At 34.7% G+C, this 16,672-nt stretch overlaps 1 protein-coding gene across 3 annotated transcripts in view; it reads left to right on the top strand.

Moving 5' to 3' along the window:
• The window catches only part of TANK (TRAF family member associated NFKB activator), a gene marked incomplete at its 5' end in the record, with an annotated part of 95,758 nt that extends 79,441 nt beyond the window's left edge, over window positions 1-16,317 (top strand). For all 3 annotated transcript variants that reach the window (XM_081095171.1, XM_081095172.1, XM_081095173.1), the window contains 4 exons: window positions 5,072-5,148; window positions 5,804-5,919; window positions 11,590-12,170; window positions 15,768-16,317. In XM_081095171.1, coding sequence (XP_080951297.1) covers window positions 5,072-5,148; window positions 5,804-5,919; window positions 11,590-12,170; window positions 15,768-15,938 — 945 coding nt within the window. In that variant the 3' untranslated portion in view covers window positions 15,939-16,317. The remainder of the gene's footprint in view (window positions 1-5,071; window positions 5,149-5,803; window positions 5,920-11,589; window positions 12,171-15,767) is intronic.
• Between the last annotated feature and the right edge of the window lie 355 nt (window positions 16,318-16,672).

Raw genomic sequence — 16,672 nt, 5'->3', positions numbered from 1 at the left:
TGAGAAACATCGATCAGCTGCCTCCTGCACACCCCCTACTGGGGATGCGCCCGCAACCAAGGTACATGCCCTTGACCGGAATCGAACCTGGGACCCTTCAGTCCGCAGGCCGACGCTCTATCCACTGAGCCAAACCAGTTAGGGCTATAAAATGATTATTACAATCAATCAAATATATGTCACTTCACATAGTTATCTTTCGTTTTTATTGCGGTGAAAACATTTAAGACTTAACTCTCTTGGCAAATTCAAGTATTACAATAGTAATATTAACTGTAGTTGCCATGCTGTAGATTTGATCTTCAGAACTTATTTATCCCCTGAAACTGAAATTTTGTCCTCTTTGACTAACATGTAACTGTTCACCCACTCCACAAACCCTCGCAACCACCATTCTATTGTCTACTTCTAAGAATTCAACTTTTTAAATTCCACATACAAGTAAGATCATGCAGTATTTGTCTTTCTGTGCCTGGCTTATTTCTCATAGCATAATATCCTTCAGGTTCATCCATGTTGTCTCAAATGACATCTTTCGTTCTTTTTTTAAAGTTGATATATTCAGCCTTAAAATGTTCCTTTATATGTGTATGTGTATGATATCCTATTATATCTACATCTATATATAGGGATATACAGTATATATATATATATAGAGAGAGAGAGATAGAGAGACAGGTATGTAGATATATAGATGTGATTTTCTTTATTCATTCATCCGCCAATAGACAATTAGATTGAACGTCTTGCCTATTGTGAATCATTTCTGTGTTTTTCAAATCCCATATAATAAAAGGCTAATATGCAAATCAACCAAACGGCGGAACGACTGGTTGCTATGATGCACACTGACCACCAGGGGACAGATGCTCAACACAGGCGCTGCCCCCTGGTGGTCAGTGTGCTACCACAGGGGGAGCGCCGCTCAACCAGAAGCCGGGCTCACAGCTGGCGAGCATAGCAGCGGTGGCGGTAGCCTCTCCCACCTCCGCGGCAGTCGGACATCCCCCAAGGGCTCCCGGACTGCGAGAGGGCACAGGCTGGGCTGAGGGACGCCCCCCCCCCCGCCCCCCACCCTCCACTCAGTGCACAAATTTCATGCACCAGGCCTCTGGTTGGTTTATAAATGGAATAAAATACTTGCACTTTTACTACCAAATATTTTAAAAGCAGGCATAGGGAAAATACACATTTCTTTCTTTGAGATATTGACATATACATTTGTGTGTGTGTGTGTGTGTGTTGTGTGTTATTGATTCGCGCGAGAGAGAGTAAGGGAGAGAGAAACAGCAATTTGTTGTTCCTCTTATTTCTGCATTCATTGGTTGATTCTTGTATGTGCCCTGACCTGGGATTGAACCTGAAACCTTGGTGTATCAGGATGACACCCTAACCAACTGAGTTACTAGATGAGGAGATGTTGATATCTAACAGAACCTGGACTCCAGCACAAAAATATTTTCCATTGCCTTTGCATTAAGAATAAACCTGGCTTTGGCCTAATGAAATATTGGCCACTTCGTGTTTGTTTGTTTTTTTCTTTCTCCTTAAATATTATTGCTTATTCAAATAGCCCTTAAACGTATATTTTTTATATAATATCCATCAATGAGATGGGTAAGTTTATTTACCTATAATAAGCTTAAATTGATTTATATATACTAAACAAGTTCTCCCTATTCGCATAAAAGAAAATTTAAGGAATCATTTTACAATATCTTCCAACTCTTTCAAATGGGTTTAAAGTATGACGTGTAAAACTCTTATGTCAGTATTCATTCCACAAGTTCAGCATTTCCAAACTAGTACTTGGAACAGTTTATAATGTTAACTATTTTAAGTTTTAGTACCTCAAGACAAATTTATTTGTTGAATGATTTAATGTTTAAAATCTCCTAAAGCATAATGTTCAAAGTTCCCTTGCTCTCCTATTTGAAGTTGTAATGACTTCAACTTCCTGCAGTGCAGAGTCCATTTGGATAATATTGAGAGTAGAAAGGAAAATACGAGTTATTTCTTCTAATGTGTACTTCCTCTCTGGTATGCTCAACAAATGGAGAAATCTTCATTAAGATAATTTAGCATTGAAAAAAAATCCTAAGTTTCTGAAAAAGCGTTGGAGTTGCCATTGACTATACTAATCCTTTAAAAAAATAAATGATCATTTTCAGAAATTTGTGTCAATGGAAAATACTACATCCATTCTAGATTAACCCTGTATGTCTTTATTTTATTTTATTTTTTTAACGAAACTAACATGTCATAAGGTGCCTTTTAAAAAATTTTTCTTGGGGTGTTGGGGACCTAAAATTTTTACTTAATATATCAGCAGATTTATTTGGTGTCAGTCATAAAAGGGGAAGTACATTGCTTAGAACAATCAAATTCTAAAGTATTGAACAATACTTTTCTTCAATAATAATAACAAAAATAATAGTAAGCATAGCTGTATTTCTAACCCCAAAGAAGAGTAAAAATTCCTCAGAGTGAGTCCTTCCTTACCCCCTGCCAGTACACCCAAGGGGTATTTTCCAGATAAATTCATCCACACCAGTAATCAAATCTAAACACAACAGAAATAAGTTGACATTAGTTATTTGAGAAGCCAAAGATTTATCATTCTTTTCCTACCTTTTCTTCCATCTTCTCCCCTTTTAAAGCTTCTTTAACATCAGAAGCAGACATCCCTAGTTTATGTCAAAATCATCAGTAATTTGACAAATGAAATAGTCTTTATCACTTTCTGTAACTGCCTTCATTTGTGGCTCAAATTACAGAGTACTTCTTTTTGGTTCCTAATGAAATAATTGTTTTTCATATCGAGAACCTAGAGTAGTAAATTTTAAAAAGAGATTAGATGTTCCATTGAATTTAATTACATATTTTATTATGATTTGTTTAACATTGTCAAATGTTTCTATTCTCTTAATATTACTTCAGATTTTGTTGATATGGATTTAATATAATCTTTTCAAAGTTTAGCATCCTGAATGGTTGGCATGTGACCTTTCTTCCTAATCCACACTAAAAGGCATTGCATGTTCTAATTGCACATAGCACTAAAGAAAAACTTTGTCTGCCACTTTCAAAAACAAACTGTGAATGTGAAAATGTTTTCTGAGTGACTGTTTTATAAGCTTAATAAAGCAATTTTAATCCAGAAGAAAACATGCCCTAAATGTTTGTCAGACAAAAAGTATGCAGCAGGAAATGTTCTTTATTTTACCCCAATCTGACTAGATATAATATATAAAATCACAAATTGGGTTGCCAAGATTTTATTTTACTAATTACCAAAGTAATACCCTACTTTAGAAATGTTAAGCAAGCATTGGTATTTAGAAATGTTTATTAGAAAAGCTGGGAAATATCTATATATATTAAAGCCCAGCAACCAAGCAGCAGAACGACCAGAACAACCGGTCGACCAATCCCTATGACGTGCACTGACCACCAGGGGGCAGACGCTCAATGCAGGAGCTGCCCCCTGGTGGTCAGTGTGCTCCCACAGTGGGTGCGCCACTCTGCTGACCGAGATGAGCAGCTACTCCCGCAGAGGAAGCAGCCGCAAGCGGGCCCAGGGTAAGGCCGAATCTCTTCCCCTATCAAATACCTGAGACAGTCCAGACTCTGGCCTGACCCCACCAGCTGATGCAGGCCCTCTAAGGTGTGTTCTAGGAAGAGCACGGGGAGCTGGCATAGGCGGATGGCAAGTGGGGATGTGACTGTGGACCCCCGGGGAGGCTGTCCTGATGGCTGAGGATCCTGAAGCATGGCTGCCCAGAACATCCCCAATGGTGTCACCACCTGGCATCACACATCAAGGGCATTCACCGAGTGGCTTTGGGGTGCAGAGCTCTCTTGCCAGGTACCTCCAGGACATAGAACATACCTTTACCAAAGACATTACCCTGAAATACCAGCTCAGACTAATTTCCTCATTCAGCAGCCACTCAGAGGGTGGGTCCACCGTCGCTCAGCTGACTGGGATAAGCAGCGCTCCCACAGCAGGTGGGTCCCTGCAGGCCACACCCCCCACCAGTGCATGAATCCATGCACTGGGCCTCTAGTATATTATAAAAAGCAGGAAAAGTAGAATAATAAACTGAAATAAATTGGAGAAGATATTAATTTTAAGAAAAACAAGAATCTAGTCTTTTTCTTAAAGAATAAATGAGACTCCTATGAAATTGAAAGAACTTTTTGAAAAGCAAGATTACAGGGAGATATACCCAGATGATAAGAAACAGTAAGGTAAAATCACATAAAAGCTACGATGACCTTAACTGAATAAAATCTTAAAAGTCACTAAAAATAAAAGTCCACTGGTTTGAACTTAAATTTAAGTCCTTAACCGTTTTGACTGAATTATAATTTATAATTGTATGATACTAGTTCTTCTTCACATCTTGGAACTTGTCAACTTATAGCTTTATAAGGTACACAAAGTTTTTTAGGTATGATAGAATTTTTTTTTTTTAATCTAAACCATACATTATATCACATTTTTCAATATTGACTTTTAAATGTCAGAATAAATGTAATACCAGTGTAAGCCACAGGGTGGGAGTGAAAGGCAAGAACTTGTGTTAAAGAAGCTTAAATACATAAATTGCACTATCTTTAAAATGCTTGTTAAATGCTAAGGAGCTGTTGCTTGGTTTCTTCCTCTAATACAGCTGCATTCCCCAGCAAAGAAAAGAAGTGTACACACACACACACACACACACACACACACACATTTTCTCCCCTAAACTTTCGGTCATTTCAGGTGCTATTAGTGATCAGAGTAGCAATTTTGATCAATAGGTGGGTCTGAGGAAATTTCTTGAATTATCAGTATTGGAAATAATAATTGAACAGAAATACTTTGTCCTCATCCTATTTTTCTGCCGTTGTTTTCCTTTTCCTCTTATTTTCATTTAAAGGGGGAAAAATCTTATTATATATCTGTAAGCTACCTAAACTTATTTTTCAATGAAGAATTTAAATTTTCCATTGTGTTTTTTGTTAACCCATTCTTATTGAGTTTAGAAGCAATTTAAAGTGTTAATTATTTTGTATCTCTAAGGAAAGAAGACAAGAGGTTTCTTCTCCTAGAAAAGAAACTTCACCAAGGAGTTTTGACAGTCCTGTATTCCATGAAAGGTAGTTCTATATCTTTTTTTTTTGCCAACTCTAAAAATTACAAATGTTGAAATATATTCTTACTTACATATTTTGTAAATATGAGCAGTTGTAAGAAAATAGCAGCCTCTTAGAACTAGAAGAGACAAATCCAAGGCTGCTCAATGTGAAAATAACCTAAATAAGTTACACAGTTTATAGCAGAGGTGAATCCGAAAATTGAATTTTCTAAAGCACTAATATTTTATATTAAGGATTTCTCGACCAACTATTACAGCCACATTGTTTTATACAATGGCTCTTAATGTGAACTTTATCAAAGTGAGGAATATTTAATTTTCTTCTACTTAAGAAGCTTACAGAGAACAAAAGTTAATACATTGATATCTCTAATGTGCGAATGAGACAGCATAAGTGTGATTTATGAATAAGTACATATGTTAGTCTGCCCTACGTTTATGTATTAGAACTTTTCATTTTTCACTTACTTTGTGCCTGGCTCTCCAAGCATTAGAATTGTTTTGGGGGATATTTTCTAGGAATTGAAACATTTTTTTAACTTTAACTTTTCAGTAATTATTTTATGATACATAAATATGTGCTATATAACTTTAATTATGATTAAAGAATATTTGAAGAAATATCCTTAAATTTTTGAATATTGATTTATTTTTAGGAGTTACATAGAGAAGACTTTCTGGGATCTGAAAGAAGAATTTCATAGAATATGCATGCTAGCAAAAGCTCAAAAAGACCACTTAAGCAAACTTAATGTCTCAGCCACTGCAGCTGGTAAGGTTTGACTTAATGTAATATTAGTATTATTGATAATAATTTTATTGGTTGACATTTCTTTTTTATTATGGAAATATTTTAAGTGCTCTTTACATTTTGTAATGTATAATTTTATGTAATTTCTTGGCTCTTTCCCTCTTTATTGTGTGTGATACATATAGTAGATTAAATTGAATGACACAATTACTAATCATCTTAATGAGAAGTTTCACCTTGGAAAAAGTACAAAATACAGGATATATCTCTAATAGTTTTTAGTTGCCTTTCTGGGGTCTTATAAAACATTAATTCATATGTTAGTAAGCAATCTTATAGCTACACTAACATACATGAGCTGAGTTACATTATAACATCAGCTTTGTTTTTAACTTCTGTCTGAAAGTTAATTGAACACTATAGATAGATGCTTGTAATTTGGTTTGAGAAATAAACATTACACATTTTGTGAGGCCAGTTCTGTTGGAGGCACAAAGTACAAACCTAGTATTAAAAATATCTTAAAAGGAACATCTGTTCTACACATGTTGCAGTGTTTTTTTTAAAAGCTCCACCCTTTCCTAAAACCTCAGACTGCCTTCCTGGTGTTTGCATCAGTAGTTCATATGAATAGCAGAATTCTGGGGATTGAACCTGGCTACCACGCACTTATGAAAACAAAAGGAAGGTAAACTGATCAGTTATGATAAATTCTCCTTTACCCTTGTGATTTGAGATATTCTATATGCAATTCCCAAGAGATGTGATTTACAGTTTTCACTCTGAAAGATGTTGCAGCAGTGCTGACTAACACCCCTTTAATTAAAGATCACTTTCCGTTTCTTATAGCTCTTATATCTAGGCTATTTAAAAATCATTCTGTAGTATGAATTCACTTTTTGCTTACTACTGCCATTTTATTTTCAGAAAAAGAACACCATGTTGTGTTGGAAAAACAAAACAATCTTTGTAGATAGACATAATGTATTGCTTCTCTTCTCTTCCTCTTACCTCTCCAAAGTAATTTTTCCATCTTAATTTTTGTCATGTTTATTAGAGATTGATTGATCTGTGCCAACTAAAAACACTAGGTACTTAGGAAGCGAAAGAATTATTTTTACTTAAAATATACTAGCTATAGAGAAGTAGTACCTGGAATTCATAAACATGCTTTTTTGAACATTAACATCTTATCAAAACATCGAAATGGTGAAATATTCGTTGGCCTTACCACATTATCCATGGCTTAATACTTTGACCATTTCTAAATTGCACAGGTCTAAATCTAGTATGTATCTGTCAACTAGAACACTGAGTATTTAACTTCAATTTCTTCCCCATTAAAGCTGCTTCCTTACATTATTCTTACGCTTTATATTAACTATCACAAAAAGTAAATATAACACTATTCTTGAAATGTTTTAAATCTGCTGTGCCACAGAGTCCACTGAAGTTTTGCTGGATCCAAACAGAAACCAAAATATCAAATATTAGGCTGTTGACAGTAGTAGATCAAAAGAGAAAAGAAAAAAAAAAGAAATGTTTTGGAAAAAGATGTCTAGGCATGTTTTTCAAGGATAAAACACTACTTTGAAAAAGTATAAAGGAACTATTTCAAATGTGATTTGCATAATACATCTGAAAAAAGTACATTTAATGTTATTGTCCCTGTGTTTCTTTTGTTAACATTTGATTTTTACTTTTAAATAAACATAATTCGTGAAAATTGCTGTTAGTAGACTTGTATGTTTCCCTTTTATTACTTTCGTTTTCCATTTCATCCACATATGGCAATAGCCTTGAGAAGGAATAAAGATAAAAATGTATATTTAAGCAAATATAGCTTCAAAAAAAGCACTATTTGGAGGAAGGGAGGGTTCTATTTCAGTGGAGATCGGGGCAAAAGAATAATTGGATTAGAGTGTCACAACCATCAGATTTTTTTATTTTGTCGATATACAAGTTAAACTGTAAAGTAGTCTCAGTGGATAGCCAATACTTTAAAATTTTAAAAATCTAAAAATATTTCTCATTTTATATTTTTTTCCCCTGCAAAAAATAAGTTTTCTTGAAGTAAACAAAATAGAAAAGCAATTTGCTCACCTGATCATGTTTCTCAGTACACTGTTAGGGCTTTTGTATACCTCATTTGAATGTTAAGTTTTCTAAACTTGGATTTCTAGAAGCCTTAAAAATCATACGTTTAAATTTTTTTAGTTGACTTCAGGGAGAAAAAGAGAAGGAGGAAGAGGTAGGAACATCAATGATGAGAGAGAATCATTGATCAGCTGCCTCCTGCATGCCCACACTGGGGATCGAGCCTGCAACCTGGGCATGTGCCCTGACCGGGAATTGAACCATGACCTCCTAGTTCATAGGTCAACACTCAACCACTGAGCCATGCCGGCTGGGCTAAAAAAGTTGTTTTTTGGTAGAAAGTAACTTTCATTGCTTGAGCAGATTAATTGAGAAGATTTTTTAAAATATATTTTTATTGATTTCAGAGTGGAAGGGAGAGGGAGAGAGAGATAGAAACATCAATGATGAGAGAGAATCATTGATTGGCGGCCTCCTGCACACCAGTTGGGATTGAGCCCGCAACCCAGGCACGTGCCTTTGACCAGAATCGTACCTGGGACCCTTCAGTCCGCAGTCCGACACTCTATCCACTGAGCCAAACCAGCTAGGGCCAGAAGATTTTTTTTTTTTATGTGACTGATCTATGCCAGGTAGTTATGCTGAAAGAAATATCTGCTTTAATACAGCTGTTTGGGTTTTTCATGTTTTGTTCACAGGGAGGATCAGAAAAGAAATTCATAGCACATTTCTGTCATTTTGTGGACTCCTCTGTGTATAGAAACCGGCATGTTCAACTTAGCATAATGGTCCAGAGCACAGGCTCTAGAATTAGGTTGCCTGGGTCCCAGTGCCAGATTTACCACTCATCCATTAGCCAAGTGCCTTGGAATTACCTCTCCATGCATGCCTCCTTTCCTCATTGGTAAAGTGGGGATAATAAAGTATCTATCACGTGAATATTTTGAAAATTAAATGAAATTGTGTATATACAATGATTATAATAGTGCATAGCACATAGAAGCACTATTAATGTTGGCATTATCAGCAGCAGCAGACTCTTCTTGTAACAGTCATTTCGATAAGTGTTTCTTCCTTCTCAGGTGATACAGAATTTGGGTGCCTCAACTGTTGGTTTTCCTTATTTGTTATTTACAATTAGCAAGTATAATCTACAAAGAAAGTACTGTTTCCTAGAATTTCTTGCCACTCTTAAATCTACTACTAGGAAAACGACTACTTGAGAGTTAATGGATTTTAAGAACTTCAGCAGACAAAGAAATCTTGCTAAACAATTAAGCTTGATCTCAATTACTGTACCACTCCTAGGCCAGATTATCTAGCAAATGTAGATTCTTATACCTAGCTCTGAGGGGAGGAGAATACAGATTCATTCAGACTGCATTTATTGAGGGCATACTATGTGCCGGGCACTGGGCACGGTACTGGGAATAAGTGGAAAACAAAACATAGTTTAGAACCTTAAGAAACCACTTTAAGCATACCTTTAAGAAAGTTATGCTTATAGGTACAATGCAGAGTGTTTAGTCTGCAGAGCACCCAAGTCATGCGTAAACCTGTCTTGGGAAGCCAGAAGAGCCATCCAGATAAATTAATATTTAAGCCAAGGAATAAAGAGCAAGTAAGAGTTAGACAAAGAGTAGTGGGATGGGACACCAGGTAGTCTGCACAGCATGTGCAAAAACCACAAAAGAAGAGAGCATATCTATTTTGGAGCACTATACCGACGTTCATTATAGCCAGAGTAAGATGTGAGACAGGTATAGTGAATATGAGAGAATGGAGAGTTAACTAGGGGCTGAGGGCCATGGAGAGCCATGAAAAGGTTTTATTAGGAAGGTAACAGGACCAGATTTGCACTTTAGAAAAATTAATGCAGTAGGGAGTGGGGAGATGTAGAGAATGGATTAAATATGAGATAAATTTAGAGGCAAGGGAGCAGTTCAAAGGCTACTATAATAATCTAACAAGAGAAGGTGGTTTGTACTAAAAAATATAGAAGGTATATAAAAGAGGGACCAAACAGTTGGATTATTGGAATGCAACTTGGTATGAGACTGCAAAGACCCTAGAGGAAGGGAAGGAACTGACTTTTCTTAAGTATCTACTAACCTGAACAGATACTGTGCAAGGTGCTTTGTACAACTGTCTGCTTAAATCGGCATCCAAAATTGGTCAATTTTCCATTCATGAGTGTACAACTTCATTGATATTTACATTGTTAAAGTGATAATCATTTTTAATTTTTATTGTTTGCCCATTTAATGAAAATACATCATCAACTTCCAACCTCACTGCCTTCTTGAAGTAACATTGTAGAGCATAACTGAGCCTTTTCTAATGTCTCAGGATCATCAACATGGAAAGTGCTTTGATCATTGTTTTTTTGTTTGGGGTTGTTTGTTTGTTTGTTTGTTTGTTTTTTCCTTGAGAAATGTAGCCCCTCCTGGGGCTAAGTGTTTTCAACAAGAGTAGTGTTTTCTGAGTTCTTATATCTGCTTTTTTTTTTTCTTGTCTCCTCTCCTGCCTTCAGCTCTTGTTGACAAGTATATCTGCCTTCAACAACTATATGCATACATTTTAATATGCTGCTTCTAACCAGCTATGAGCTAGGGACACATCATTAAGCTTGTTAGAATAAATCTAAAATGAGAATAAGAGCAAAACTCATATATCTGTGGAGCTTGAGGCTCTAATTCTGACTCCTGAGAAGTTCCATTTACTTACTTTTTTAGCTTTGCCTATGTCCTAGAGAGCTGAATTTGTTGGACAAGTGACTTCTAGATAAATGAGCTACAGAGGCCCTGGTATCTATCTACCTGATATCTACCTGTTATCTGCAGAGGCCTTTTTTGTTTAATCTATAAGATGAGCTTTTATATATTCATATATAATTTACTAAACATGCATTCCAAAACTTCATCCTTCTTTTACCTCTACTCTCTTCTTTCTCCCCAACCCCCGCTCCTCCTCCACCACTCTCTCACATAGATTATTGAGAGTAGACAGTGGCTACATAGATTGGTGATATACTGTCACACAGTGATATTAGGGGAAATGAATGACTTTTAAAATTTTTGCTAATTTTTGCTATATGCTAATTCATATAGGTTTTTAATCTGTAATAAATATGTGTGTGTACGTGTGTGTGTGTGTGTGTGTGTGTGTAATCTCATAAGGATTTTCCCTTTTAACAAGGTATTTCAAGGTATTTGTCTAATAAGCAAGCTCACAGTTGCAGCTTCTCTTCCTGACAAAATTTTAAATGTATACATTACAAGCAAACGGTTTGGGGTTTTTTTAAGTGTAGAAGAGTAGAACTGTGAACAAGATGTAAAGTTTACAGCAAAAGACCTGGGGGGAAAAATACAAAGCAGTTAAACTGCAGCTAATAAGCATGTTCCAGTTCACCCACCAGAGAATGCTAATATTTCCGTGTAAGACAGTAGCAAATGTAAAAAATCACAGTTGTCTTCAGTTCCTATAAAAACCAATAGAAAAAAATAATGCTCATCTGTCCAAGGCTAATGGAATTCAGACTGTGAAGAATGATTGGTATATGAATGTTTTCCTTGTGTGTTCTTTTCTCTGCAGGAACACAGTGCTCGGTGCCTATACAATGTACGGATAAAGCAGATAAACAAGAAGCGCTGTTTGAGCCTCAGGCTAACGATGATATAAATAGAAGTGCATCCTGCATCACATCTGTCACACCAAGAGGACTGGGCCAAGATGAAGAGGACACCTCTTTTGAATCACTTTCTAAATTCAATGTCAAGTTTCCACCGATGGACAGTGACTCTACTTTCTTGCATAGCACTTCAGAAAGACCCAACGTCCTTGGTCCTGCTGCATCTGAGGCTGTGTGCCAAGATAAATTCAATATAGATATCAGAGACGACCTGGGAAACTTTGTTAAAACAGAAGAAACTTTATTTGAAATTCAGAGAATTGACCCCGTAGCCTCAGCTATACAAAACCTTAAAACAACTGACAATACAGAAGCCTCAAATCTTGTAAACACTTGTATCAGGACCACTCTGGATAGAGCTCCGTGTTTGCCACCTGCAGACCATAATGCATTGTATGTAAATACATTGCCACTTGAGGACCTGTCTCATACACCTTTTCCTTCACTTGATTCCCCAGGAAAAGCTGTCCGAGGACCACAGCAGGTAACTGTTTTACATTAACAAGTATATTATGTGTGGACACACATTTTGCCAAACAGGCACAGATACACATCTCTTTCAGATTATTGGACATCCTTTTAAACTAATGACTAGCCAATTTAAGCTCCCAATAAAAGATCCAAGCTCTCTAATAAATGGCATGAAATTATAAAGGATGAATATGGGAAAGCTCTATTATAAAGTGCCTTAATTAAAACTTACCACATGTTTTAAAATATACAGAAGCCTTATCCATATCTAGCACGTGTCACTTTCTTAGTCCCTTTACAGAGCTCTCACTCAGCATCAGTGTTATAATGGGATTCTTTTTTAAATTTCATACTGTGAAACAAGTGGCATTTCTCTATTTAACAGTTTGTATAGATCATACTCATCTTTACAAGAATCTGTGATGTAGCATAAGGAAATAATTGCATTGTATATTCCCATTTATCAAAATAAGTAATCTGTCTTTCAACTAATAATCCTATTACATTATCATTTATACAGTACATAGATTTGTACAGTTCAGTTTTGGTTTCTAATCTGGCACTGAACATGCAGCCTAACATATTTTTAATAGTCTCTGCATATATATTATTTTAATTAAATACTTTAATGTTCCTAAAACTTGCAGACTTCTTAATGCCCCCCAATCCACTCCTACCATCCTTTTTATTCAGGTACTATCACAGGATAATTTTTTTTAGTTTTAAAAAAAAAGCTTTTAATGCCTGAAGGCAAATGAAAATATATAATTATTAAAATAAACAGACACTCATGAAAATACAGATTGGTGTAAATGTCTATATAACTTGCAGATATTTGTTTGATTTCTCTTTGTCTTAAACAACTTGATGAATACCCTTTGGCTTTGTAAGTACTCAGATAGGCTATAGACTTTTAAATCAGCATACAAAGGATGCAATAGCCAAGCTGTGGTATATTTTAGTAGTGAGGAAAACTAGGCATCTCTGACAATAAACTTAAATTACAAACTCACTTATATTCTACTTTGTACCTTATTTCACATCATAGTCTTAGTGATAAGTTACTACTAAATGAAGCAAATTAAGCAATTTCATTTATTGCAAGTAGAATTCCTGTGGAGCTGTGAAATGCATCAGTTCTAATGCTTGTTACTTTTTTCTCCATTATATTTCTTGCTTGTCCTTTTACTAGTTAGTTAGCCTGTGCATTCATGTTTCAGTAGATGGCACCCTGCATTGTGCATTTGCTTTCTATGATAGAGCAGGGAAACAGCTGCTATGTGATTACAACTTGATGGAAAAGTATTCAGCTTAAAAAATTCAGGAGAATTGGTGTTGAGCTGTCACAAGACATGGGGCATAAGGTTAGATAATTGATATTTTGGCAGGAAAGGCAAAATTAGTTTGATTTGAAAGCCATGTTACAGTTTAGGATTGAAAAACTATTTCTTAAGATGGGTTTTTAAAAATATTTTTCTATTTTATTTGTATTAATAAAGCTAGTATGGTAAATAGAAAATTTGAGTTGAAATAACAGGAGCAAAATTGTGGTTACATCTTTCAGATTTTTACTTTTTATCAATCATTACTACTGAACACTTTTTTTATACGTTCGGCTATTATTAGAAAATCTAAAATATAACTTGCTTATTTTTGCTCTGTGTGACTTTCTTTTCTTCCTACTTTTGCTGAGTCAGTCATTGGGACCCCATCTAAATTCTATGAGGAGATCAAAAATTAATAGCTCCTTATCCAAAGAAAGATAAATATGGACTTTGAAGATAAATTGCAGTAGAAGATTGGCTCACCAAATTTAGAAGCTAAATTGCTTCTAAGTCTATTTCTTAGTATTTTATAGATCTTAATAATTATTTTAGCATACCTTTTTTATTTATATCTAAATCAATTTCCCCTTAAGGTGGTAGGTAGTAATCAGTTGTACTTTTTGTTTAAACTGCAAGCAGTAAAATTTAAATCTAGCTAACTAGACATTTGCTTATATACTCAAAATGATTACTGCTTCTTTATCATGAAGGAAGGTTTTTTCAAAAATTCTTTCAAAATGTATGTTTCAGATATTACTGTTTTATGTAATAAAATTACCACTTCTCACAAAAGGAATTGAGTCAGTGTTATTATTAGCCCTCCATACTAATATCTAAATGTTTCAACTAGTGATACATATAGTGTTTTTGTAAATGATTGGCTAACTAGAATGAAAGAGATTGATTGAGGGAATGAAAACTAACACTGTATTAGATGTTGAACTAGGCTATTACTTTAAAAACATATTAGTAATAGGAACACAAAGGTGTCTCTTTAAATTGACTTTTTGAGGTGATTTTCCTCAAACTATCAGCATTTAGCTATGTCAAGGTAATTCATCTATGCAAGGTAAGAAAGCAAGTTTAAAAAATAATTTGGCTTGCAACACTTTAGGAAAATAAGATAGTCCAATCAACAAGTATTTATTGCATACCTCCTATGGAGCTAAAAGGCTTTTCCTTGCCCTTCTCGTATTATTTTTTTTTAACTAATAAATTCAGTTATTTAAGGGTATTTATATGCTACTTATAGTTTTGTTGAATTACAATTTTCTATAATTCTATAATTAGGTAACTGTTAACAGATTTTACTTCATTCAGCCACTAAAAGGAATAAAGAAGGCCAGACTATGCACTATGTAACAGGAGCAAAATAAGAAAGAATAAATCAGGTGTTAGATTTTGTTGAATGATTAATTTAAATGTTTGTGGTGTGTTTTCTTTTAATATATATATTTTTTATTTCAGAGAGAAAGGGAAAGGGGGAAGGAGGGAAGGCGGGAGGGAGGGAGAAAGAGAGAGAGAAACACCAATGATGAGAGAGAATCATTGATTGGCTGCCTCCACGCCCCCCCCCATAGGGGATTGACCCCCACAACCAAGGCATGTGCCCTTGACTGGAATTGAATCTGGGACCCTTCAGTCCGCAGGCCGACACTCTATCCACTGAGCCAAACCAGTTAGGGCTAAATGTTTGTGATTTAAAAAAAAAAAAAAAAAACCACAAATAATCAATGGAATTTGGTAGTTTCAAAGAAAAAAAAACTTTAAAAAAATCAAAAAAACATTTGCATATGATTTACTCATTATATATTTGTTTATAAGTAGTGAAATTTGAATTTCTCTTCATCACAATGCATGTATATATACATATTATGTCTAGTGGACTATGTATTAATAAAGGCCCTATAATTTAAGGTTTCTATTGTAAAATAGAAAAGGTAGAATTTAATTTTTAAGGTCTCAATTATTGACTGTTGTTCTAAAACTACTGCCTTTGTGGTACTGGTATTCAAATACGCTGGTGCTAAAGTTGGAAAATTTTTAAATATGTGAAGACAAAGTACATGGAAGTGTATTTAAGTGATTTTTAATCACAGTTTAGTTGTACCCCTTATGAAAAAGAGAATATAGTCTCACACTAACTCTATGGAAAGGTAATTTGCTTTCATATTAGGGATTTCATATATATGCACATAACCCATTCAAACTATTTGAATTTGAAATTCAGTGAAAATTGATTTTAAGTACAAATAACAGGAAATGTTTTTCTTTGTTTCCTGCAGCCTGTTTGGAAGCCCTTTCCTAATCAAGACAGTGACTTATCATCGGTACTAAGTCGCACAGGCTCAGAACTGCATATACCTCGAGTATGTGAATTCTGTCACGAAGTTCTCCCACCATCCATTACTTCCATGGGGGATTTCCTCCGGCATCTTAATTCACACTTTAATTGAGGAGACTTAAGACGCATTTGAAAACAGACATGTCACTGTTCTATGTGATGATTTGGGATTTGTAATACTGTAGATACTTGATTGCAAAGTTAGTTCAAGATCATTTATTGAAAAATCACAGATATTTGAATTTTTTCTAAACTTATATTGTAACCCTCCTTTATTATCTTTTAAAAGATCAAATTGCAATTGATTGTGTTCATGTTTACAGTGTTTATTACCATAATTCACAATTATGTATGTGACTTAACAGAATTGTATGACCATAATTTATGTTTGTTTCAACTATCTAAGCTTAGTGCTTGGAATCCTAGTTATATCTATTGAATTTGGTGATGTCAAATGTTTCATTTGTTTTCATTAAAATTTTTAAATTATTTATGCTCTACGTGATATGCTTTTTTAATAAACCTATAATAGAGAATAGCAGACAACATGAGCATCTAAATACAAAACCTAAGACATTTGTTGCCCAGTGATAAAATCACCAGTAAAACAATTTAAACACTTTAGATTTTTTTTTAAATAATATATTTGGTTTTAATTTTTCTGTGTAGCTACATGATGAAATGAATTAAGTATTTAAAGAGCTACTTATATTGTGATCATCAATGTGTTCTTTGTTCCTGAGTAAAAAAATGTAAAGGAAAAAACACACATTTTTGGGAAGTTTATAAAATGCATGTTTTATTTCCAGTAACTTGATAGAAGAGTGATTGATACCAGGTTAGGTG

The sequence above is a fragment of the Myotis nattereri genome (genome assembly GCF_964212035.1).
Source record: "Myotis nattereri genome assembly, chromosome: 7".
NCBI classification, from domain to species: domain Eukaryota; kingdom Metazoa; phylum Chordata; class Mammalia; order Chiroptera; family Vespertilionidae; genus Myotis; species Myotis nattereri.
The sequence above is the reverse complement of the archived record's forward strand: the minus strand, read 5'-3'. Positions and strand labels throughout refer to the sequence as shown.